Source organism: Eublepharis macularius, chromosome 12 (genome assembly GCF_028583425.1).
Source record: "Eublepharis macularius isolate TG4126 chromosome 12, MPM_Emac_v1.0, whole genome shotgun sequence".
NCBI lineage: Eukaryota > Metazoa > Chordata > Lepidosauria > Squamata > Eublepharidae > Eublepharis > Eublepharis macularius.
In genome coordinates, this window is record NC_072801.1 from 28,336,026 (window position 1) to 28,362,208 (window position 26,183).

At 45.1% G+C, this 26,183-nt stretch overlaps 1 protein-coding gene across 1 annotated transcript in view; it reads right to left on the bottom strand.

Annotated features, from left to right (window-relative positions):
• Positions 1-26,183, bottom strand: part of GRIN2A (glutamate ionotropic receptor NMDA type subunit 2A) — a 262,766-nt gene that overhangs the window by 75,326 nt on the left and 161,257 nt on the right. Inside the window, exon 2 of the mRNA XM_054993141.1 lies at positions 5,442-6,034. Within this exon, the coding sequence (XP_054849116.1) occupies positions 5,442-6,034 (593 nt within the window). The remainder of the gene's footprint in view (positions 1-5,441; positions 6,035-26,183) is intronic.

Here is a 26,183-nt window from a genome sequence, read left to right on the forward strand (position 1 = left end):
AAAATGTCTCGTGTAGAGAGACTCTACAAATCTCTCTATATGTTACAAAGTACCTAGGGACTCTCAAGGGAAGTTCATTTCACGTGTTCCCCCCTCTAACTTTACATGCACTCACACAGTCACACTTCAATTTGCTCCGCTTCATGTATTTAATAGCAGTTCCTCTTCAATTGCTAAAAGTATCCCAGTTTCCCCCACATTCATTCATTGAAATGCAGATCTTGACACTTCCTCACACCTTAAAGAAATGCAAATTGGCATTCAAAGCAGCTTACAATACTTGTTCTAAAAACAGAGCGGAACTGGCGCTTTGCCCTCCGGAATCACTTGAAGATGCAGCGCACAAAGGGAGCTCAGGTGCATTGAGCAAGAACAGCCTGCAGGTGAACTGAGGACTAGGCATACAATCCTGCACTTGAGCAGCCCTGCAGCAGCCCTGTCACTGCAGCCTCCAAATTTTAGAAGGCACGTGCTTAAATCCATTGGAGATTTTTGAGTTGAAACTTGCTATTTAGATGTCTCTAAGAGCAATTCTAAGCAGGGATACACAAAATCCCATTCAAGTATACTGTTATTATTCAAGTCTATTATAATTCTTCTCTCATCCACTGTATCTTCACAGCAGCCTCATGAAGTAAGTTAGTTAAGCTAAAAAGTGTGACTGGTCCAAGGTCATCCAGCAAGCTTCCATGGCAGAGTGGCGATTCGAACCTGGCTCTCTTAGATCCTAGTCTGACACTCAAACGACTACTCCTCAAACCACTACTCCACACAGGCTTTTCAATGATGCTTACCCCAAAAAAGTGTTCTTAGGATTGGAACTGTCTGATTGAACTAGCTAATCTTGCAACCATTCTTGATTGATGTAGCTGACCATACAGGCACAGAAAAAGGAGGCATTATATCTCCAGGAGGGCTACTTAACAGATGCATCAATGTGCAGGTGCAAAGAAGGGACGATATACAAGTGATTCTTTGCCCGATGTGTACCCCAGCATAATGACCCAACTGTGATTCTAGGGGATCCGTGCCTTTTCTCCAGTAATAGATTTGCCACTTTCAGGTTGGAAAATTCCTGGAAATTTGGGGAGTGGAACCTGGAGAGGGTAGCATTTGGAAGGAGAGGGACCTCAGCTGGTTATAATGCCAGAGTCCACCCTCCAAAGCAGCCATTTTCTCCAGGGAAACAGATCTCTAGGGCTTGGGGGGTCAGTTGTAATTCCAGATCTCTAGCCACCACCAGGAAGCTGCAACCCTATCCAGTAATCAAGAAGCTTCAGTTGGCAGACTTAGCGAGTACAATGGCCTCAAGCTGCAACTTATTTTTTCTGTATGAATTAGTCACAACATATCTGTGTAATGCAAGCAACTTCTATACAGGTGCCAAGCTGCTAAACACTCAAGATTAACTTTGTCAGAAACCACTGCAGCAGTTCACTCTGGAGCTCACATTGCATCTCAGCAAGGAAGATCAGTCAAGGTTTGTCTCCAGACTCTCAGTCACTCTAGTTCTAATATCTGCTTCAGTACTGAGCAGGGTTGGAAAATTTCCTAGAGATCTGGCGGGGCAATGTGGGGAGGTTGATGTGTGAGAAGGGGAGGGACCTAATTGGGGTATAAGAGTCTGCCCGTCAGCCATTTTCTGCAGAGAAACTGATGTCTGGAGATCAGCTATAATTCTAGGAGATCTCCAGACTCCACCTGCAGATTGGTCATGCTCGTACTCAACAAGGTGGATTTTTTAAAATTCAGGGGCATTTTTATTAAAGTTTAAAAAAAGAAAATCAAATTATTTCAGGCTTTTAAATATGTTCTGGCTTACAATGAATTCTGACTTAAATACAAGAAAACATGTTAACGTCTGCTGGTTTTAAAATTAATCACCTCTCTCTGTCAACCACAGTGAGTTAAAAAATACGTTTCTATATGAAAAGAAGGATACTGGTACAATGTAGAGGCCAGAGGACAGACTAGGGCCGTTTCCACACGGTTTACCTTATTCTGCAAAATAGCGAAATCTCACGCGAAATCTTGCGCGAAGACGCAGTTATCGCATCTTCTCGCGAGATTTCGCTATTTTGCAGAATAAGGCAAACTGTGTGGAAACGGCCTATGCTGGGAATGATCTGGTTCAAATCTCTGCCCAGTCATGAAGGCCAGCCATCTCTACTCAACCTGACCAATCGCATAGCATTGTTGTGAGGATAATAAGGCAGGAGGGAACTATATAACCCTAGGAGAAGGGGGTATAAATGTGATAGAGAGTGCATGAAAAACCACTCTGTCCAAAAATACCCACATACGTTTGAGATCATGCGTTATGATACAATTAGTCATATATTATGTGTTTGTTATTTGTGCAAATTAGGAACATTTAGACTGTCAGCCAAACACAGCAGGGGCCTTTCATATGATGCAGAAATTTAGCCAGGCTTTGCTTCTGGGAAGCGCTGGGCACGTTGTAACCTATACAAGGTTATAGAGAGCCAAATATTCCTAAATGAGGAAGTGTCAGAGAGCCACAAAAGTCAAGCACAAGCATATTTCACATCAGAGAAGAAGAACTCCCTACCAAGTCTTGCCACATTTGATCCACAGATTTGCTAGCAATTGTGCAAAACAAATCCGTCACGCACAGAATGCGGAAATTCACTGAGCATCATACCCCCTCCCATTCTCACAGTATCCCTAGTGGTGTGGCCACAGCTCAGCTGGAGCTAGAACCTCCTGAAACAACCCTTTCCATCCTCACAATACTATAATTATTCAAATTCAATAACTTGGAAGATGTTCAATTATATTCAACTAGAAACAAAGCCCGTTGTGGGAAAAAATACAACGGGCTCTAGAAAGGGGAGAGTGGGTAGGCAAGCATTCTTTACTCCTCTGTCACGGATCCCAGCCAGTGAAGGAGTGGGTCGGGTATTGCCACCTGCTCCGCACCTAATACCAGCCAGTTTAAGGCGCGGGGAGAGCATTGCCACCTGCTCTGCTCCTGTTCCCTGCCTGGGCTTCCCACCATGGCAAGTTTTCTGGAGCGATATGGTGAGTTACCTCGGCTTTCCTCTGCAGCAGCACCCTCTGGTGGTGCACCAGGGTATAAAGTGAGTCGTCCAAAACACGCTTACTCAATTATATAGTAAGATAACTGGGAAGATATTACCCACTGCCATGTCAAAGGAAAATGGCTCCTTCTTTCTTACCACTCCTCCTTCCTGTTTCTACCCAAGTGTGCAGCCAAATCTCATGGCAAGACTGCAGGGTTGTTTCTAGAGGGGAGGAGGGTGTGTGTGTGAATGTTCAAGGACTTGGTGCTTCTTTCCTCCTTCTACATTTCTATTTTCCTTTTGTTTTGTGTCCTGCCCCCCCTTCCTCTCAAGGAGTTCAGGGCTTTTGTCTCTTTTAAATAGTTAGAGGAGGTTTCGTAAATTGGGTTGATGTTCCCAGAGCTTGGAAATGAGGGTCACACTCTGAGTGTCTCTACATGAGATGCCTTGGCGCATGTTTGTCAAGTGCAGGGAGATGCAATGTTAGCCAGGAAGCATAGTTTAAAAAGACACAGCCAGCGGAGATCGCTCCTCAGAGAGTTTGTTAATTTCATCTTTGCCTCCTGAAGGCTCTGTCAGTTTTACCTCTCCAATCTAAAACTGTTTGGGATCACAATCAGAGGGCAGCGAGGAATGGAAATGAACAGGAGGTGCCTTCCAGAGCCGGGCTTGGAAGTGAGTCATTGCGCTGGCCACAGGATGCTCATTAAATTTGCAGGTGATACTAAATTAAGAGGAGTTGCAAATACAGTAGAAGACAGAATCAAGATTCAAGGTGATCTTGACAGGCTGGAAAACTGGGCTACAACTAACAAAATGAATTTCGACAGAGATCAATGTAAAGTTCTGCATTTAGGTAGGAAAAATCAAAGGCTTAATTATAGAATGGGAGAGATGTGTCTTGGCAGTAAAACATGAGAAAAGGATCTAGGGGTCTTAGTAGATCATACACTGAACACAAGTCAGCAGTGTGATGCAGCAGCTAAAAAGGCAAATATGATCTTAGGCTGTATCAAGAGAAGTATAGTGTCCAAATCATGTGAAGTGATGATATTACTTTACTCTGCTCTGGTTAAGCCTCACTGGGAGCACTGTGTTCCATTTTGGGTATCACAATTTAAGAAGGATTTTGTAAACTGGAGTATGTCCAAAGGTGGGCAACAAAGAGCCAGTTTGGTGTAGTGGTTAAGAGTGCAGGACTCTAATCTGGAGAACCGGGTTTGATTCCTCACTCCTCCACTTGAAGCCAGCTGGGTGACCTTGGGTCAGTCACAGCTCTTTTGGAGCTCTCTCAGCCCCACTCACCTCACAGGGTGTTTTGTTGTGGGGATAATAATGACATACTTTGTAAATCGCTCTGAGTGGGTGTTAAGTCATCCTGAAGGGCGGTATATAAATCGAATGTTATTATTATTTTTTATTATAAAGATGGTGAGGGGTCTGGAGACCAATAAGGAAAGATTGAAGAAGCTGGGTATGGCAAGCCTGGAAAGGAAGCAACTGAGAGGTGTTATGCTAGCCCTCTTCTAGTATTTGATGAGCTGCCACACAGAGGATAGAGTGGAGTTGTTTTCTGTTGCCCCAGAAGGTGGGATCAGAAGCAATGGGTTAAAATTCAAGCAAAAAGAGTTTTCAGTTAAACGTCAGGAAAAACTTCCTGACAGAGCAGTTCCTCAATGGAACAGATTTCCTCGGGAGGGGGGTGGGCTCTTCTTCCTTGGAAGTATTTAAGAAGAGGCTAGATGCCCACTTATCAGCAATGCTGATTCGATGACTCAATAGGAAGATACACAGATTGTGAGAGGGAGGGAATGAAGGGATGAGCTGGTGCTAAGCTCTCAAGGCCCTTTCTTACACGCCCAGGGTAATGTTAATTGCCACTTCGGGGTCAGGAAGGAATTTTCCTCCAGACCAGATTGGCCGGAGAACCTGGAATTTTTTTGCCTCCCTCTGGGTATTGAGCAGGAGCCACAAGGGGAGCTGAGAGAGGGGGGGACATAGCTGTGAATTTCCTGCATTGTGCAGGGTGTTGGACTAGGTGGCCCCTGGGGTTCCTTCCAGCTCTATGTTTCTATGTTCCTAAGCTAGGCTGTGGTCAACAGCCTTGGTGGACCCCCATTAGAAATAACCAGCTGTAGTGGAAGCTGCTCCCCAGTTGAAAGCAGGCAAGTTGCCACAGGGTTCAGAGAGTGAGGTCCCTGGATTCCACCTGTTAGACCCCCCCCCTTCCTAGTTCAAGACCCCTGGTGTCCTACACAGTGTGGAAGGAAGATTGATGACAGATTTTCAGGATGTGGGGATCATGACACATCATCACCACCATTTGCATGAGTAAGTATTGTTCTAGGATCTAATAATCAACATACACATTTGAAAGAAGAAAACAAATCTTACTTGTGTAGGGTATGAGATGGCTGCTCGTTCCTCTCCTGCTGACCATAGCAGCTGGTTTTTGCTTGAGGGATGAAGGAGTACTTGTCCAACATGGTGGCAGCCGCTGTGGTAATAATCCCAAGGCCATCCCGGATCCGAGCCTTCAAACTGTAGTCCCATGCATCATAGGCCACGGAAATCAGCCCTGAGGGAAACTCTTGCGGCGTGATCTCCATGTTACCACTAACCAAACTTGGGACAATCCAGAAGAAATCATACCCAGTCAAGCCCAGAGAGCGTGCTTCGTCCAGGATGTAAACAGCTTCGTCCTTTGAACAATACAGCAGGATGACAGAGGAGTGGATCTTCTTTAACTGCACCGTCGTCTTGGCATCCCCAATGGGCGTGTCCAACGTGACAATATTCTGCATATCCCAGCCCACAAAACTGTTTTCCACGGTGTATTTGATGAAACTAATGAAGTCCTGGTAGCCGGGGAAAGTGCTGGTCACCAATGAGAAGACGTGCCAGTCGTAATATTGCATGAATTTCAACATGATGATGGCTTCCTGCTGGATCGAGGCCCCAAACTGAAAAAATGTGGACATCACATCCTACAAAAAGCAAGGAAGAAAGGAAAAGCTGTTGGATATCAAACTGCTCTGTGGGTGGCTTTGGATCATGCTCAGTCCCTACCTGATCATAATAACTAGCAAACAAGGAGGAACTATCCTTCCCTATCATGTAAGTTACTGATGCTGAAGAGTCTTTTCCTCCCCATCTCTCTCTGCAAAGGGTGGTTTGGCTCATCTGCGGCCACTTGCTCCGCATTGCCTACTGAGATGAAGGCCGTGGCTCAGTGGTAAAGCACTTTCTTCGCATTCAGAAGGTCCCAGGTTCAATCCCTGGTGTCTCCAGTTTGAAAGATCAGCTGATAGATGATTTGAAAGACCCCCCCCCCCGGAAACCCTGAAGAGCCACTGCCAATCTGAGTTGACAACACTGACCTAGATAGATCAAGGGGCTGACTAAGCAGGCAGGTTCGTGTGCTCAATGAACCTGCTCTCTCCCAGGGGCCAACTATGGTCAAGATCGGGCAGGCAGATTTTATAGAGGTGGTGCATGGACCCATGTTTCTACCTGGGCTCTTTTTCAGTTTGATGACCACCAAGGAACAGTTCGCACATGCATATTCATCCCAGGGCAACTTGTCTGAGAGACCAGGCCATCAGCAGGTAACACCATACACAGAAATAAACTTTCATATTCTCCCAAAGGGCCAGTTATCAAGTGTAGAAAAATTAAGCATTTGCACAGGAAAAGCAGTCCTTTATTATTCCAAACAGAATGTGTGAACCGTCACCTTTGTGGCAATCCAAAGAGTCTGGGTGCTGTTTGATGCCCAGCTGTTCTTGTGTATATGCAAGACATTCTGCCTTCAGAATGTCCTCATATGTGCAAGCAAGCCCATTTGGTTCCAACACCTGCACAGTGTGAGATGGAGGGGGTGGAAGGTCTGCATAGCTTTGCAAGCTGGCCATCAGGGAAAGCAATAGATCTCTCCCCACCCCCCTAAGCATTATCTCGTCTCTGCGCCTCAAACTCTGGCACGGAAAAGAAAACCAAACATTTGTTTTAAGAAGCAAAACTGCAAATACCGGCAGTGTTTACACCCCAAGCAGCTACATCAGCAGCTCTGACAGCCTCTGTCACAGGAGGAAATTAAGCTCCAACACACTGTCCATCTTACTTGTTTATGAAGCAAAGCTACAGTTTCAGGCCAAGGGGCAGCAACCGGATGGCGCCGTGACAACCTGAGCGCCAGACGGGGAGAGGAATTCTGTGCCATAAGATAATGCCTCTCTGCAGAGGGCCGAGATCAAATTAGCAAATGTCTTAAGTGGTGCTACTGAGCACGAGACTGGAGGAATGAAAAATCCAACTGCTTCTTTCCTATTCTCTGCAACTTAGTTACTCCCTTTTATTTTTATGCGTCAACCGCTTGGAGCATTGCTGGTTTCCCCTTCAGATCCCAACCTTCACTGAGGTTAACAACTCGGTCTTTCTTCTCAGAAGAGAAGGTACAAGCATCCCCCCTTTTGTTTCTTGGCCAATCCCCATTAGTCCTGCATTAGAAGAATGCCCCAAAGCAACCTCGGACTTAATCCACGGCTGCGAAATACAAACCAGGAGTCTCACGGCACCTGAAAAATTCACACATTTCTATACTAGGAATAAAAAATGACTTAGCCTTTAAGGTGCCACAAGAGACTCGTGTTTGTTTGAGAAAAATATTGCTATCTTTCCTTCACTGAACTGCTAGCAACCATAGTAAAGCAGTCAGCCAGGAATCTATCTCTCACAGAAGATTTAACTTCATGAATCAGAAAAAGGCCCATTCCATTCCCTACAGTGCTCAGACAGCTGCCTCTGGGAAGGGGGAAGCTTTCTGTTCTGCCCAGTTCCCAGCATGCAATACACAAAAGGTAGACTGCCTCTGTACACGGATTTTTCACTATCATAGCCAAATATCTCTTGAGAGAGCTCTCTCCCTTTACTGATTTATCCAACCATTTTTAAAAGCCATCCGGCAGCCATCTTGTAACAATGAATTCCACTCAGACATCACATTAAACCACGTTAAACTAACCTAGTTTGTTGCCCAGTTCCCTCCATCTTCCCCGCCTCCTGTGCACAGAGGATCTAGGAACTAACTGCATTTATCCGTGATCCCAAGCGCAGGCACAGGAGAACCATTTTTTTTTCTCCCACGAACTGGGAATCTAAGCCTGGATTAATCTCTGGTTTAGAATTTGCATTTGGAGGGGGGATGTCACCTCTGGTGAATCCATGCACTGAGTCTGTATACTGCAGGAAGCCAGAGTTCATTTTAACTGGGATTCCTTCCTTCCTTCCTTCCTTCCTTCCTTCCTTCCTACCTACCTACCTACTTATCTACCTACCTACCTACCTACCGGGATTCCTCAACACATGAACTCAGTGACAAACCAGGTTTGCACACACTAGGGTTGCCATCTCCAAGTTGGGAAATTCCTAGAGGTTTGGGATCTGAAACCTGGAGATGGCAGGGTTTGAGGAGGGAAAAACTTCAGCATGGTATAATTTCATAGAGTCCACCCTTCAAAGCAGCCATTTTCTCCAGGTGAACTGATCTCTGTGGCCTGGAGATCAGTTGTGATTCCAGGAGATCTCCAGCTACCGTCTGGAGGCTGGCAACCCTAGCACACACAGTGGCTCCAAGTGATGTCTGAATACAGCTTCTTGTATAAAGAAGGGCCGCCTTCTGCCTGCCCTGAATCTACTCTCAATCAGCTTCATTGTGTGAGCCCAGAAACTCTAGTAATACATGTGGAGGAGGAATGAGAGTATTCTCCCAATCGACTTTTTCTACACCATGTAGAATTTTATAAACCTCTAACATGGGCCGTTTCCGCACGGCTCCCCGCTGCTCTTAACAACCCAGAATATCGCGGAAAAAAACCGGAAGATCGCATTTTCTCAAGCGAGATTTGCACAACATCACATGACGTTGCGCAAATCTCACGTGAGAAAATGCGATCTTCCGCGTTTTTTTCGCAATATTCCAGGTTGTTACGAGCAGCGGGGAGCCGTGTGGAAATGGCCATGCCCTTTTTAGCCTTCCTCCTCTGATCGTCTGGATTGCCCTTTTCTGTATCTTATATAACATAAGAAGAGCCCTGCTGGATCCAAGCAGTGGTCCTTCTAGTACTGCATCCTGCTTCACACAGCAGCCAACCAGCTGCCCTGGATGGCTATCAAAGATGCCAACGCCTCCCCGCTGTTGCAGGCTCCGAGCAGACTGCTGCCTCTGGGTGTGAAGGTTCTCTTTAGTCACCATGGCGAATAGTCCTTGATACACCCACTCCTCCATGAATCTGGCTCGCCCCTTTCTACAGACGTCTTTGCTCATGGCCATCACTTTGTCCACTTGCAGGGAATCCCACAATTTAATTATTGGCTAAGTCAAGAATTTTGTCAGTCAATTTCTGAATGTCTATAAGTTGCCCTGGAGGGCATAGAAACAGTGCACAGAGGGCAAGGCGTCCCTCTGATTTTGCTTCTTAGTACTGTGGCTCAGAGGTTGACTGTCCCTAAACATGGAGGTTCCCTTTACTCACCATGACTATTAGCCATCAATTGACCTATCCTCCATGAATCTGTCTAAACCCTCTGCAAAGCCCTTGATCGTCATGGTCATCACTACGTTCACTTGTGGACAATTTACAGTGCAATCCTAAACAGAGTTACATTGAAATCAATTGGCTCAGACTGGAGTAACTCTGTGTAGGATTGCACTGTTCATGTTTTCCAGCTGTACCATTCTAAGATGGAAGATCAGTCTAAGACAGGGAGACCTCTCCTCTTGAGCTGCCTTCCCCCCACATCAGTAGATCGAAGTCCTTTGGACTTTGTCTGCTCCCCCTGCAAAAAAAACCCTGTGGCATTTATCAGATACCCATTTAAGCTTCAACACAATTAGCTGTCTTGGCCCAACTTTGGAACAGAACAGCCTCTCTTCTGTTCTGGATGTTCACTCTCAAAATGAAATCTGCATAAGGGAAGGAAAAATACCTACTGCTCAGGGCCAGATCTAGGGTTGCCGGCACCCAGGGCAACCCAAGTGCGCCCCCCGCCACACGCGCGCACTCCTGGCGCTGTGTGATGACATCACTTCTGTGACGTCATCATGCAGGGTGGAGTGTGCCGCCCCGCGGCAAGCCGGCTGCCCCCTCAGTGGGGCAGACGAATGGCATGGGCGGCCCTCCCAGCCACCCATGCTGCCGCCACCAGCTCCACGGCATGCTGGGGCAGCCAGCTTGCCACATGGGCGACACGCTGACAGGGCAGCAGGGTTGCCACGTGCCCCCTGCCCTCCGGGCAGGGAAATGGCATGGGCAGGCTGTCAGCCCTCTGCTCAGCCGCCCACGTGCTCCCAGTGGCTGGCAGCTGCGCCCAGCGCCCCCTCTTTGACGGCGCCGGGGGTAAACTACCCCCCTGCCCCCCACCGTTGATCTGGCCCCGCTACAGCTACACCATGCAAAGTTTTCTTTAGCGCTCACTATGGTTCATTGTTTAATGGCTTCATCAGGGTTTTTGTCTCTAGTAAAGATGATGACTTTGGGGGTGGGGGTGGGGGTAAGATAAAATAATTATCTAGTAGTTTATCCTTGCAGTGATAATGTTGATATTGGAGAAGAGAGTATTTGTCTTTAATTCCAGACACATGCCTCAGAATCAAGCAACATATCTCTGGAACCATTTGTGCATATTTAGCACAGGCGTGTGAACCTCAGAGTACAAAATGATAAATGATGGCAATGTGAACAAGAAGAAGGGACATTTTATCATCTTTGATGGACTTGCAACAAGTGAATTTTTTTTTGGTTACAAGTACATATGTTAATGCAGAAAATCTTAAAGGCTAAATTACAGCTTAAGCCAGAGTTCTATTTGCTCGGAATTATGGATAATAACTTGGAAAAAGAATATGGTATTTTAATTTTATATATGGTAACAGCTGCATGGCTTTTACATGGTCAAAAATGGAAGTGCAAGGATCTACCTTCATTAAAAGATTGGACCGGGAAGATGATGGACTTAGCTGAGACACCAAACTTACAGCGTCAATTTGAGACAGACTCTCCATATTCATGACAAATTGGAAACTCTTTACGGACTATCTGCGAGAGACCAAGAAAAATGAACTAATGATTTGTGGGTTTGATTTTTAAGAATAAAGTTTTGAGACACCAAGAAAAGGAGAAATAGAAAAAAAGATATTAATGAGACCACAAGCTGATTGATAATAAAGGAGGAAGTGTTGTAGGTGGGAAACTGTAATGGATTAATAATATGCTTATTATGTTTCTCTGCTGTTTTTACTCTATGTAGGCCACTCTTGGCTCTTTTGTATTTATCTTTTTGTTATGTTTTACTTTCTCTCTTTTGCCCTATCTTTTACCTTTTCTACAATAAAAATAAATAATATTTTTTTTTAGAAAAAAAGAGTACAAAATGATATGCAACTCAAACTTTGGGATCCTTGGAGCTGTTTTGAAGGTTCCAGGCCAGCTGAAGAAAAGGGACGGGACGGATAACATGCTTGTGCTTCCTCTTCCAAACTTGCTAGGAAGGTCAAAGTCCATCCACAGTGGAGTTCAAAGGAGGGAATACAAAGAGCACCTGCTAACTCCCCCTTACAGGGGAGATGGTCCATGGCTTGGGAGGTGCTAATTTAACCTGTGCCTTCAGATTGACTGGAAGAGCCCTGCTAGATCAAGCCAATGAACCATGTAGCCCAGCCTCCTGCTCCCCCAGGAATCAATCCAATACGCATAGTGGCATACAAGGGATATGAACATGATAGTTCAGGGAAGACAGCAAGAAGGAAACAAGTAAAAACTATTTTAAATGACTTGGGGAAAGTTTTTAAACAGGTAAGACTGGGAAGGATCACACACATGACTCATCTGGAGAGGATGAAACAGTAAAAAAGGATGCAAAAAGTTATGCTGAACACAATTTTTAAAAAGATAAATATTCACGCAGTCTAAATGGAGGGAGGCAGGAATTACTAATTAACAGTACGATCCTTTGCAGGGTTACTCCATTCTAAGCCCGTTAACTCCCATAGACTGGAGTAACTTTGTATAGGAACATACTGTAAAACTGCTACTTTCAGCCCCCAAATCCCAATTATAGATTAGTCTGGACAGCTTCTTCCATTACTTCAGGGATTCTTCACTTGACTATCGATTGAATAAATAAGTATTTGGTTGATGTTGTTTCTTCCATCATCTGTATTCCTAATGAGTCTTCCAATGTAAAAGAACCTACTATAACTTAAATAATTGATTCTCTGAGGGTCAAAGATCCTGAGGAGTTTTGCCCAGTTTTGATCAGGCATCTGATGAAGAGAACTTGATTCTCGAAAGCTTATGCTATAATAAAATTGGTTAGTCTTAAAGGTGCTACTGGACTCTTTCTGAGGGTCAAGTTAGACGTGCAGGTTTTAAAAGAGTTGAGTCTGGGTTCCCAACTCTTGGATCTGGGTTCCTGGACCCAACTTGAGTTCCCTGCAGCCACACGGGAGCTGTGGGGAATGGCTGTTAAAAAATAAAGGAGACCCCAAATGGCCTCAGAATGCCTCTGCAGGAGGAGTAGGGGCTCCCCCTCCCCCCTCAAACCATTTCTACCTGTAAAAATAGAGGGGGGGGGAGATTTTTTCCTGCTTTTTCTGCTCCACATGAAGTATTCTGTGTATGTGGAGCAATAAAAACGGGGGGGGGACTTCCCCCATGCTATTTTGACACAGGAAAATGGTTTGAGTCAGGAGGCAGGAGCCCCTTCTCCCCCCGCAGAGGCATTTTAAGACCCTTTGGACTCACCCTGACTCTTCTTTAAAAAATTGCATGTATAGCTTGACCCTAAGATGACACACTCATATAATTAATCGTTCCTGGCTCTCCCAAAAAGTTTTGGGTCATGTTCACGGCTTTTTTTCAGCTGGAACACGGTGGAACAGAGTTCCAGAACCTCTCGAAAATGATCACATGGCTGGTGGCCCCGCCCCCTGATCTCCAGACAGAGATCCAGCGGCGTGGAGGGCAATCTAAACTCCCCTCTGTCTGGAGATCAGGGGGCGGGGCCACCAGCCATGTGACCATTTTCTCCGAGAGCAACCCACTGAGTTCCACAACCTCTTTTCCCAGAAAGAAAGCCCTGGTCATGTTAAATATATTGCATCACCTCCCAAAGAACTAGAATGGTTTGTCCTGTCGTATCAAAGAAGACAGTTTGTCCATTGTTTTAATGATGCATTTATGTGTTGGTTTTAATGGTTTTTAAGATGATATTTTAATGTATGTGTTTTAAATTTCTTAGCTGCCTTAGTAAAAGTTTTGTTGATAAATAAATAAAAAAATAAGTAATATAATGATGCCTAGAGGCACAATACGAGTATTACACAGCAGAGTATACCAACCCAATAGGATAAAAGTGCCTCCTGGGAAAAGAAGGGCATTTTAAAACAGAACCCATGTATGTCCACTCCCAGGTCAAGCTAACAAACCACAAACATACAGACGTACATAGTGAGTGCGCATGTCTGTGTTTTTACTATTAATTTAAGATACCCAATTTTGAAATATAGAGAAAATCTGCTGTTCTCTTGGCCTTGCTCCTGCAAACCCTAAAATCAAATCATTTTGGCTTTAACATGGGAAGCTCATGAAGCAAGACTTCTCAATAGAGTATAATGTGAAAGAAGCCCAGCGATAAATTAGCTTTTTCCTTGTCGGGCAGGTATGCTTTAGTTTTAATTGACACATACCTTCAGGGTTTTCTGCTCTGAAAATTTCCTAGTGGTTCATAGGATAGAAACTGCAAATGCAAAAAGGCAAGAGTTTGATGTTGGATGTTCAACAGTAAAGTAGAAGGAGGAAACAAGTATCCAAGCATGGCTGAAAACGAAATAAAAATCAAGGCTAAGAGGGAGGGTACAAATGGGAAGTTATGGTTTCCTGAAACTGCTGTCTGCATTGGGCCCAATCAGACAATTGCTGACACACAGAGAGACTGCAGTATATGTGCAAGAGCTTAGGTGAAAATCTGCAACCAAAGAGCTTCAGTAAGAAGCCATTGAATGATCCATGTTTTTATCTCACCAACAGGGAACAAACACATGGACGCATGAAGCTGCTTTATACGGAATCAAACCTTTGGTCCCTCAGGTTCAGTATTGCCTATTCGTACTAGCTGCAACTCTCCAGGTTCTCAGGTCGAGGTCTTTCACATCACCTGCTGGCTGGTTCTTTTTAATTGGGGATTTCAGGGATTGAACCTGAGACCCTCTGCATGCCAAGCAGCTGCTCTGCCAGTGAGCCATGGCCTATCCCCAAGGGGGGGTTCTCTTACTGAGTTCCTACTGAGATTCCTTTTTGTCCCAAATCAAATAAAACTCTTTGGCAGCCATACACAGGATCTCTGCCATCTCCCTTTGCATCTCAACATCCTATAAAACAGCGGTGTCCAATTATAAATGATTGCTCATTAGTTGAACGAACGGATGCTCTACTCAAGAAACCAACACTTGGTCCAGATTTTAAAATGAAATACTTTGAAAATTATCCATTGCTGAGACTAGCACCTTGGTAAGTAATAAGTGTTTTATAGACTAATTTTAAGCTGTATTTTATGAGTGACTGGAAACTGCCTGTGGCATTTTTAACTGAGAATATAGGGGGTATAAACAGTCGACTGGATACAGATAACATTTTCCACTAATGGAAAACACTTCCACCAGTGGAACAGAACTTTCCTGCCTCTTTCTCTCCCACTGCAACCTATTGATCTCCCTGAAATGCTGCTCCTGGGGGAATGGAAGATCCTCAGGAAGGGCATGAGGGGCAAATCGGGGGTCTGTGGCAGGAAGAGGGAACTGATAGAAATTATACCTTCCATGAGCAGAAGAATTAGACTGGATCCAGCAAAATGGTCCTGGAAATGGCTAGAATGAAGCATCTCATAGGGTTACTCCCTTGGATTCACTAGATAATCTCAGCATGCAATAGGGTCCATGCACAAGGAGAAATGTGGGGGGAAACCTCATGCTGCCTCCAAGCACTAAATAGTACATAGCGTTTTCCAACCTGTTCACTCTTTGCAAACAATATCCAGCACTGTAAGAAACAGGAAGGAAAGCTCTAAGTGTTGTGGAAGATCTTGAGCACGTGGAATTGCAGTAAGTCCATTTACATCTCCATGAAAAAGAATCAAGTAGTAGTAGAGGATGTGAAAGACCTCTGCTTGAGACTCCAGAGAACTACTGCCTATCAGGGTAGACAACACTGTAGTTGGTAGACCAAGGGTCTGACCCATAAAAACTGGCTTCGTTTAGGAAGAGGCCACGCGGTTCAGTGCAAAGCACCTGCTTTGCATGTGGAAGGTTCCTGGTTCAATTCCCAGCAGCTCCTCTGAAAGGATCAGGCAACAGGCAAGACCTCAGCCTTAGATTCTGGAGAGTTACAGCCAGTCAAGAGGAGACAAGACTGACCATGATAGCCTAAGGGTCGGATTCGTTAGAAGGTAGCTTGGTGTGACCATGTGAATAATAGCGCTTACATCAAATATGAGTTTGAAGGCTGTGAGAACCTATAATCTAATAATCAAAGAATGCTCTTTATCAGAAGGAAAGAGCATTTTAGTATTTCCTTTTCCATTCCATTTTACCAAGGCCCATCAGAACCACAGCCTCTAAAAAAATTAAGTGGCTTTCAACTTGTTACCTCATTGGGTCAGATTTGCCTCCACCAATTAATCAACTCAAGTTTTAGTGAATTTATTGTTTGCAGCCTGGTCAACAATTAGAAGAAAAACTTTAGAGGGAGGGAAAGAATCTTAACACTCGAAGAGCTGAACACAGTAAACATTCTACATTTTCTTCTGTCTTGTTTCTTTCTCACCAAGCCATTTGGAACACAGCCAAGTGGATGGATCCAGCTTCCCAAACTACCATGAAATGTATCTGTTTATCAGAATTCTGTACAAATGCAAGGTAGCCTGAAATTTCCTTTGACTGTTGATAATGAAGGCAGATGGCATTACGCTTGAAATTCCCTTTGGAGGTATCTCTGTTGTTATTATTTCCCTGCCTTCTGTACAGTTTCCCCCCAAACAACTGATGCATTCCTCTCTTTTTAGAACGAGACACACTAATTACAGAGAGAGCCAAGCAAATAAACCATTCCTTGGGGAGACAAAACAGGATTTCTAAAAGAAATTTCTTCCCCTCTCTGCCTCAAGCCAGTTTTTCAATTTGACAAGTCCTAAATGGTCCGAACTCAAGGTACCAGACAGAAATTGTCTCCATCCTTACCTTCACAAGGCCTGACAACATGTTACAACGACCTCACATCAAGTCCGGGTACACCATAAGGAATTTCTGTGAGACGTGCTGAGAGGCCTCCTCCCAAAGAGGTCGGGGGCCCAATTTGGATCAGAACCAAAGAAAGAAGGTATTTACAACCTCCTCCTGCACCATTTTCCTGGCCTGAAATGGCCCCAGGGACTGTTATTTGCTCCACAAGATGAGGTACATCATTCTCCACAAGATGAGGTACATATAAGTTTCCCCACTGGGGAAAATGCCTCCCTCGGGGCCATTTCAAGAAAGTATTGCAGGAGGGAAGGTTTATGCCCCTTCTCCCTGGGCATCACAGTCCCTCTCTGATTCAGGGACCTGCACACTTAGGAACTGATACCACAGCAGGAAACTTGCGGGCATGTCTGAGAGAAACGTGTCATGGTGGACCTGGTCATGATATGAGGACTGTGTAACATGCAGTTAGGCCCAAAGATAGACCAACCGCACTCTCTTCAGTAGAACAGCTTCATGTCAAGGAAGGACTGGAGGGGCTTCACAGTGGAGATCTTTTCCATGGCTTTCCCTCAACTTTAAAGTTGCCTGGACTGGTTTTCCACCCAAACAATCAGCTGAGGCATCACAAAGAGGAGAGTCCCAGTGCACCCTGGTAATGGCCTTGGGTTACTAATGCTGCCAAACACCATATTCAAAAATTTACCTTAAACCTGGTCACAATGTTAATTTTCTTTCCAGTCAAGGATTCCCTACTCTCAAATGGGCAATTTGTCGGTAAGTTCTAGGGAATCCGCAATCTGCATTCGCTCTCATTGTCTGCATTAATGGCCTCTTTTTAAGGAAAGAGGGAGGTACTGGGGGGCTGGTTTTAATCTGTAATTTATAAGCTGCCCTGAGACTTTCTCAAGGCAGGGTATAAATATTTTAATTAATATATAAATCACCAACAGAATTTAATGGATTTATGGGGTGGACAGAAATTGTAGTTTTCTTGATCTTCAGGTTCCATGTGGAAGCCTGACAAAACTACAATTCCCACTAACCCTAGCAGGAAGCCATGCTAGGGACGGCTGTGAAGACAGTCACCAATCTAAGAGGGGGGTGTCATCACCTCTGCCTTGTAACATTTGTGGTTTCAGGAGGGGGAAACTAGCAGGAGAGGATGCCCCTGTGTGTACACAAATGTAATTTGCCAGCATCCACTTGAACACCGGAAAACGGTCACTATTAAGACTGGCCAATAGTCCATCTAAAACGGGGTGTTTCCAAGTGCAGCTCTCCTGGGGTTGCCAGCTCCAACTTAGGAAATTCCTAGAGATCTGGGGGGTGAAACCTGGAGACACCTGGAGAAAGTGGGGTTTGGGGAGGGAAAGGACCTTGGCATGGCATAAGTCCATAGAGTCCACCCCCCAAAGTAGCCATATTCTCCAGGGGAACAGATCTCTGTGGCCTGGAGACCAGTTGTAATTCTGGGAGATCTCCAGCCACTACCTGGAGGCTGGCAACCCTAAGCTCTCCTCAAAATCTTTTTGATTGGAGATGCCAGAGAGTCTTTCCCAGGACCTGTATATGTTTGTTTACTCACTTCATTTACACCCCACCCACTGGGGACCCAAAGCAACTTACATCATTTGCCTCTCCTCTGTTTTATCCTCACAACTCTTTGAGGTAGGTAAAGTGGAGACTATGGGATTGGCCCAAGAAAACCCAACAAACTTCCACAGCAGGGCAGAGATTAGACCTTGACTCTCTCACATCCTTTCCTCCATTTATCCTCTCAACAACCCTGCGAGGGAGACCAGCTGAGAGTATGTGATTAGCCTGAGGTCACCTGGTTTCATGGCACAGCCGGGATTTAAACCTGGCTTTCCCAGATCCTAGATGAACACTCTAACCACTTACACCATGCTAGCTCTCTTTCACTTGCCATTCCCTAGCCATGAACAGAGTGGGTCTCATTTCAAATATCTGTATAAATACTATGTGTTTTTACTATTTCAAGATGTAAGGGCTGAATAAGGAATCGAACTCAGACCACTCTGGAGAGAGTCCAATACTTACCCAGAACACTACACTGGAAGTCTCTCAATAAGAGAAAATATCCCACCAGGAAACAAATTATAAAGCAAACAGGAATTATACAGGCAATAGAAATAAGTGCATCCCTTAGGAGTTTCAGCTGCTGGGTATAATTTTGGAATTGAAAGAGGCTCTGCCCAATTGGTATTTGGAACTAGCTCAACAATATTTCTCACTCACAGGGATTTGACGCAAACCGAAACACAATTAGCCACGGCGTTCCACAGCAGGGTCTTTTGTGCCCCTGATTAAGTAGGCTGCACTTCACTCCCCCCTCAATAGGAAAATAGTGAGCAACTTTTGAGGCGATTACTCACAAAAATATTTAAATAGCAGAGAGCTCTTCAGCAAACCTTTTTTCCCCCAAATTAAATTGAACAAACTGTGTATTAATAAAGGGAAGGTTAGCATGAACCTCTTGACAACTTCACACTCATCTCCAATGAGCTGGGAAGAGGGTTTCAGAAGAATTTCAATTATGAAGACTGACCTTAATCGGTGTGCAAATTGTAGCTGCCTACCTCGACTCTCTCTCCCCACATGCCTCCCAGGCACCATCTAGGATCTTCAAATTGCCATCTGTGGACTGGTCTTCCCAGGGCTTTTTTTCTGCTGGAACACGGTGGAACGGAGTTCCGGAACTTCTTGAAAATGGTCACATGGCTGGTGGCCCCGCCCCCTGATCTCCAGACAGAAGGGAGTTTAGATTGCCCTCTGCACTGCTTGGCAGCGCAGACGGCAATCTAAACTCCCCTCTGTCTGGAGATTAGGGGGCGGGGCCACCAGCCATGACCATTTACTCCGAGGGCAACCCACTAAGTTCCACCACCTCTTTTCCCAGAAAAAAAGCCCTGGGTCTTCCACTTAAGATAGCCCATCTAGCAGCCACCAGAGCCCTGGATAGTTCCCATAGTTCCCATCCTATTGAATGGGCTCCCTGAGGGGGGCCACCATTATTAGAAGATTTTAGATGCACTGCAAAGCCATTTTCTAAGATTTTTAGTGGGGTACAGACTGCAGACATTTTTGGATGGGTTATTTTGGAGTTTCATTGTATGTTGGTTGTTTTAAAGTCGGATTTGTAAGCTGCCTTGAGTCACAAAGGAAATGCAGGGTATAAATATTTTAATAAATGAATGCATAAATAAGTAGTCAACGTTGGAAAAAAATACTCAGCAAATTTTAAAATGGATGGTTCTCCATTTGCTCGACAGTTAAAGGTGTTCCACACAACTTGGGACCCACATCCGCCCTGAGCCCATTTGGTTGAGGAGGGCAGACTATAAATTTAAGTAAATAAATAAATAAATATGAATAAATATCAGGGATTGCAGGTACATCTCTCCAATTCCCACTTGTCATCACATACACCAGTGCAGTGGAAGCCACCACCAACAGTGACTTGCTGAGAGGATCTGAATTTGCACAGTGCAACAACCCTCTTAGCAAGCCTCTGTTGTTGATGCCCTCCATTGGACAGGCCTTATGACAACAGTCAGAACTTGGGCATTCGCAACTCCATCTGCCATTTTATGAAATATCCAACCAGAAGACATAAGGGGATTCCTGGGCCATTTCCACATGTCTTACCTTCCCTCGGAATGACCCGGAACATCACAAAAAACGCGGAAGATCGCATTTTCTCGCACGAGATTTGCGCGATGTTCCAGGTCGTTCCAAGGGAAGGTGAGCCATGTGGAAATGGCCCTTGTCCTTTTAGTACTACACACAGGGCTTTTTTTCAGCTGGAACGCGGTGGAACAGAGTTCCGGAACCTCTTGAAAATGGTCACATGGCTGGTGGTCCCACCCCCTGGTCTCCAGACAGAGGGGAGATTAGATTGCCCATGGCACGGAAGGCAATCTAATCTTCCCTCTGTCTGGAGATCAGGGGGCGGGGCCACCAGCCATGTGACCATTTTCTCCAAGGGCAACCCACTGAGTTCCACCACCTCTTTTCTCAGAAAAAAAGCCCTGGCTACACAGGTCATAGACTGTCCTTCCAAGGGGCATTTAGCGAGGCAGCTTTAATTCTATTGACATTGTTATTGTTTTAAACATTTTGTCCTTCAAGATTAGTTCACTTGGATGTCAGAAAGGTGGGACAGGATAGGAACGTTTAACCATTCAGGAGCAACCACCAAGAACATCACTTTACCTAACTTACAAGCGTGTTCCTGATCAATCATGGATGTTGTGGCAGATCTCTGGAGAAGAGTCTGTCTCTTAGGAATGGTGGGCCTAGACTGTAGAGGGCTTTTGGAAGTCAGCCGCAGCGTTCTGAATGGAACTGAGAAGGCAACTGGGAGCCACTGAAGACTAGGAATGCTAGCCCATGCTCTCAATGACCACCCTCCTCATCAAAACGTTTGGCACCCTCTGAAACTTCCAAATAGCCCCCTAAGGGCAGCCCTACCTACTATGGAACATGAGCGACAAATATACAACACATACTGGGCTATCAGCACTGAAATATCCTGGGCCTTTAGAAGTTTCACGACAGACAGAAATTCAATGGCTCCATTTCCATTCTACCCCAGCAGCCCCCTCCCAATTGGTGATTTTGCTGAGTCCAGAAAAGCAGAGGAGAAACATATGCAAGGCTGTTGCAGAAGATCTGCAGATGGAAAGATAATTAAAATCTGGGAAATATGCAGGAGAGCCGAACAAAGATGAATCCCTTCCTCTGTTTGATTCACTTGTATTCCCTGCACTTTTTATTTAACAAATGAACATCTTCTGCATTGACTTCTGCTCCCCCCCCCCGCCACCCATCTTGCTTTTCAATTTCATTACTTTCCACTCAAAATACTTCCAAAAATCACATCACCTTGCAAAAAAAGCCGTCTTAAGCATTATTCCCTTAGACAAGCAGCGCCGAAAGCAGCAGGGAAAAAAATCCCCTCCGCAGATCTAAGTACAGCAGTGGGTTTTTTTTAATATAGATAACAAATGGCCGACTGTGTTGTAAAATCCGATTCATTAAGCCCTTAAAAGATAAGTCTAAAATGTCACCCTTACTTGAGGTTTGCAAATATACAAAATGACATTACTTGCAAACAAGAGTTTTAGGGACCAGAGAATTTCTTCCAGAATTTCACTCTCCTTGACATCTTATTCCTCTTTCATCCCTGTATATGCAAGAAAAGTCCTACAGTGAACTCCAGACTTGGAGCTATGGCTGCCAACCTCCAGGAGGGGCCTGGTGATCTCCCAAAATTACAACTGATCTCCAGATGAAAGGAACAGTTTCTCTGGAGAAAAATAGATGCTCTTAAAGGGGGTGGGGGTCTCTATGGAATTATACTCTCCTGAAGTCCCTCCCTTTCCCAAACCCTCCTTTCCCCAGGAAAGACCACCAGCTTCAGCAGTGAGTCCCAAGTTCATACAAAAAAGACTTCTGGTTCAAATCCCAAATACCTATCACATTTTGAGAAGGGGGGGGTAGTTGTTAGAGTACTGGACCAGGATCTGGGAAACCCAGGTTCAAATCCCTACTCTGCCATGGAATCATAATGGGTAATCTTGTCCAGTCACACATACTCAGCCAAATTTGCAGAAAAGATTTTTGGGGGACAGCAAAATTCACTTCAGCTCTAGAAGGAACCAGGACAGAACTTCCGCCCGCACACTACAAGTACACACACAACCTCTGTTCCTCGTCACAGGTGCAGATTTACCTCAAACAAAACAAAACCTTCCACCATGGAATAAAATCACATTTATTTAATAAACCCAATAGCATTAAAGGATTCATTCTGCACTACTGGCTCTCATCACATAGCAAGGGCTTGCAAAGACAGCTGATGGCTGAGGGAGGGAACAGAAGGAGCCTCAGGCAAAGCCAAGAGTGATTACCTCTTTAAGTCCTTTCTGAAAGAGCCGGCATGTCAGATTCTATTGCCATTACAAAAATCCAAAAGTTACATTCACGCCCTCTTTCAATTAACCATCAGATCAGAAAGGCATCTTTATTTCTAGGTCATGTGGCATCTCCAGCCCTCCAAGGCTTTGCATCGAAAAAAGGTTACTGCAAAACCCAATTAAATTGCTACCATTAGGCAGGAACAGCCCAAACTTTGAAGACTTTTAACGAATTTTACAATTACCAATAAGACTTTTCAATTTTGTTTCCTGTTTCACTATCCATTTGCCAGAATAGGTTCAAGATTTTTTGCAGACCACTATGAATCCTCTTCTCTCACAACAACCCCCAAATTTGCTATCTTTGTTTTCACTCAAAAATTCTGACATTCATTCTAGTGCTTTACCTCAGAGAGACAGGCACGGAGCATGAGGATACATACACCATTATAAACGGGAAAAGGGGGAACATTAGGTTTTCAGATGGACTATTCCATGTGCTAAATCTTGCCTCAAATAATCCCATCCCATTACTGCATGTCAAATTCTGTATTTTCTTGTTCGAAGGTGTCACATTGACCCTAAGCAGATACTTACGAAAGCTATCTCAATCCTGTGAGAAGTTGAAACGGGTTAGATGGGAGCCACATGAAGAAAAGTTTACCTCCGTAAGTTTATTTTAAAATATGTATTTTATATACTAATAGCCAAGTGGCCTTGATCTGAGAGGATACTTAAATCCGGAGATGAGCCATGAACAGGCAAGACAGACCTCCCTTTACACCTGAAAAATGCCCCAGGTATGCAGAAATCTAAACAAATAAATACACTCACTGGGGGGTTAAAAAGCTCCAAAATGGTAAAAGAAGCACATGTAGCTTTAACGAGATGCCTTCAATGGCTGTTGCTTGGCAATTATAACAGTTTAGCCAGTATTCCAGGCTTGGTTTCTATCAGGTAAACTCTAAACTCTCTTTCCCAGGGCAATTCCGCTCAGCCCAGGGGTGCCACAATGGTGGGCAAACTTCTGAGTGCCAACTTGTCCCTGGGAAAGAGCACCTGACCTGGCACACAGACAACCACCCACTGACACCCCCACCACCTACAGAGATGACTGGCCAGCCTCTCCATTGTTCCCTATGATGGGAACCAACTGCACAACAAAGAATAAAACATGAACAACACAAAATACAGTTTTTAAAAAATTATTTTCTCCCTTTCAAAGTACAAGTAGGCAAAGCATTATGACACATTACACCAGCAGTCCCCCACACAGAAAAATAACACAACTCTCACTTAACATCAGAGAATCACAAAAACACAATTCCTGTCAAAAACACTTTATTTCTTTAACTGCTTTAGGTTACACAGTAGGAGGGCATAACAGGGCATGATAGCAGTGTACTACACAAAATAATACAACCCACTTCACCGTTTTTGACAGCAATTGTGTTGGGGTGAGGAGGGCTGGCCAGCCTGTTCCTGGGGTTATGGGTGTAGGGCTACTGGGGGTGGATTTGGGTCTGTGAGGAGCTAATGTGGGAATTTGGGTCTGTGTGGCAGCTGGGGAGGTATTGGGTATGTGTGGGGCTGTAGGGGGTGGACTTTGGGGGCTGAGAGCACCTACTTTGGGAGGCCATGAAATGCCCCCCAAGTGGGAGCTGGCTGCGCCTTGGTGGGGGGTGGGAGGAAAGGTGAGAGAAGGGCCCCAGAGGGCTGGGGGGCATTTTGCATGCAAAATGCCACCCCTGGCAAGACAAGCCTCCCCCAGCTGTAGGTTGTAGAGAAAAGGTCACCTACTTGGGGAGGCAATGAAATGCCCCCCCAAGTGGGAGCAGGCTGAGCCTTGGTGGGGGGTGGGAGGAAAGGTGGGAGAAGGGCCCCTGAGGAAGCCTGCCTCTTCATTTTCCCCCCATAGGAAATAATGGAGATCAGCAGCAGCAAGCACAAAATATGAGATTAGCAGCAGCAACCTAAAGCTATGCCCTTTTATAGGCGAGGATAGGGGGACCTGGTTTGGGGGGCCTTAACATGGTCCCCCAAAGTCCAATTGGTCTGAAACTTGGGGGTGTTAGAGGGGAGTTAGAGGAAGTCCCCCACCAATTTTGGCTTGATTCGGTGGTAAAATGCCTCAAGACCGCCCAATGACATCACTTTGGGTCAGCTGGAACAAGGGGGGAGTTTTTAAAGTTTAAATCGCCCTTGGCGAAAATGGTCACATGGCCAGTGGCCCCGCCCCCTGATCTCCAGACAGAGGGGAGTTTAGATTGCCGGCAATCTAAACTCTCCTCTGTCTGGAGATCAGGGGGCGGGGCCACCGGCCATGTGACCATTTTTAAGAGGTGCCGGAACTCCGTTCCACCGCGTTCCCGCTGAAAAAAAGCCCTGAATATAAGAACACTCTACTCTAAGACACCAAGACAACAGGAGGCAGCTCAGTGCCCATCCAAATCCAAAACCTGCATTTTAAAAAAATGACTCCTGCTAATAAATTCAACAGGTTGGTTTGAATCTTCAGGTTGCCATATGCAGCTATCTCCAATTCTGCTGTCAGGGTAAGAAGAAATAGGGAAAATGCTGCCCAAGTATTCTCAGTTGTGGCTCCCACTTTCTGGAAGAGCCTGTTCAAAGATATTGGGAAGGCTCCCAAACTTCCATCATTCTACAAAATGTGATAAATATTAACAAAAAGGAGGACATTCCTATAAAAGCAATCAGGTACATGTTACTAATCAAGAGGACACTTTCACAAATAGAAGGGGGTTGTACTTTCCTTCACTGTTTATTGTATGTAATATCTTGATTTAACTGCATTGTTTTTCTATGTACAGGAGGTAGGGTTCCCAGGTGCCTGTCAGTGGCGGGCAAATTCTTGGGGGTTTGCTACCTTGCCCGCCAACCCATCAGTGGTCAGCAGGAGGTGGCATGTTCCCAGAGATTGCCCACCACTGGCAGGCACCTCAGGAACATGCGCCATGCACACGGGCTCACAACAGGCACAATGATGTCACTGATAGAAGTGACATCGTTGTGCCAGGAACAGGAGCATTGTTGTGCTTCATTTGGGGCCAATTCAGGCCCCAAACAGGCCAAATCGGCCCCTCACAGAGCGCAGGAGCGCTCCTGTGGCTGGCGTGATGATGTCTCTTCCAGCAATGATGTCACTGTGCAGGCGCCGGAGCACATGCGTGAAGAGGACCTCGCTGCCTGGTGGGAGGGTATAGGGACCTGGCAACTGTAACAGGAGGGCATTTTTATAAAAGGAACAGGGTTGTAGTAAATTGAATTTGCCAGCAGGACTGTGACAAGCCTTGTCTTCCAACTGAGAGAACTAACACAGCTTCCTATAATTTCGGGGAATTACGTTTGTCTTGAAATGTAAACCTTCCCTTCAGTTTCTAGATGTTCTCATAGCAACAACTGTAAAGGCTTTGGGTTTGCCATTGTGAGATAATTTTTTGTGTTGTGTCTGAAGAGTGCAGAGAACACTGAAGCCGGAGATTCAACAAAGATTTATTTATGTACCAGTGTTTTTTTAAAAAAACAAAACAGAAGCCCAGGGCCATTTCCACACAGCTTACCTTTTGCCAGAACACACCGTCTTCATGTGCAAAATTGCGCCAGGAAGACGCTGTTATCGCACGATTTTGCACGAGAACATGCTGTTATCGCACAATTTTGCACAAGAACACATTGTGTTCTGGCAAAAGGTAAGCCGTGTGGAAACGACCCAGGTCTCCAGGCAGTCCCAGAAGAGGCCTGGCTGAGGCACTTAAACCAAAGATAGTTATTTTTTATTTTTATTGGATTTCTATTCTGCCCTCCCCCAAGTGGGCTCAGGATGGATTTAAACCACAGTAAACATAGTTATAAACAATTATCCATAAAAATTCAATTAAA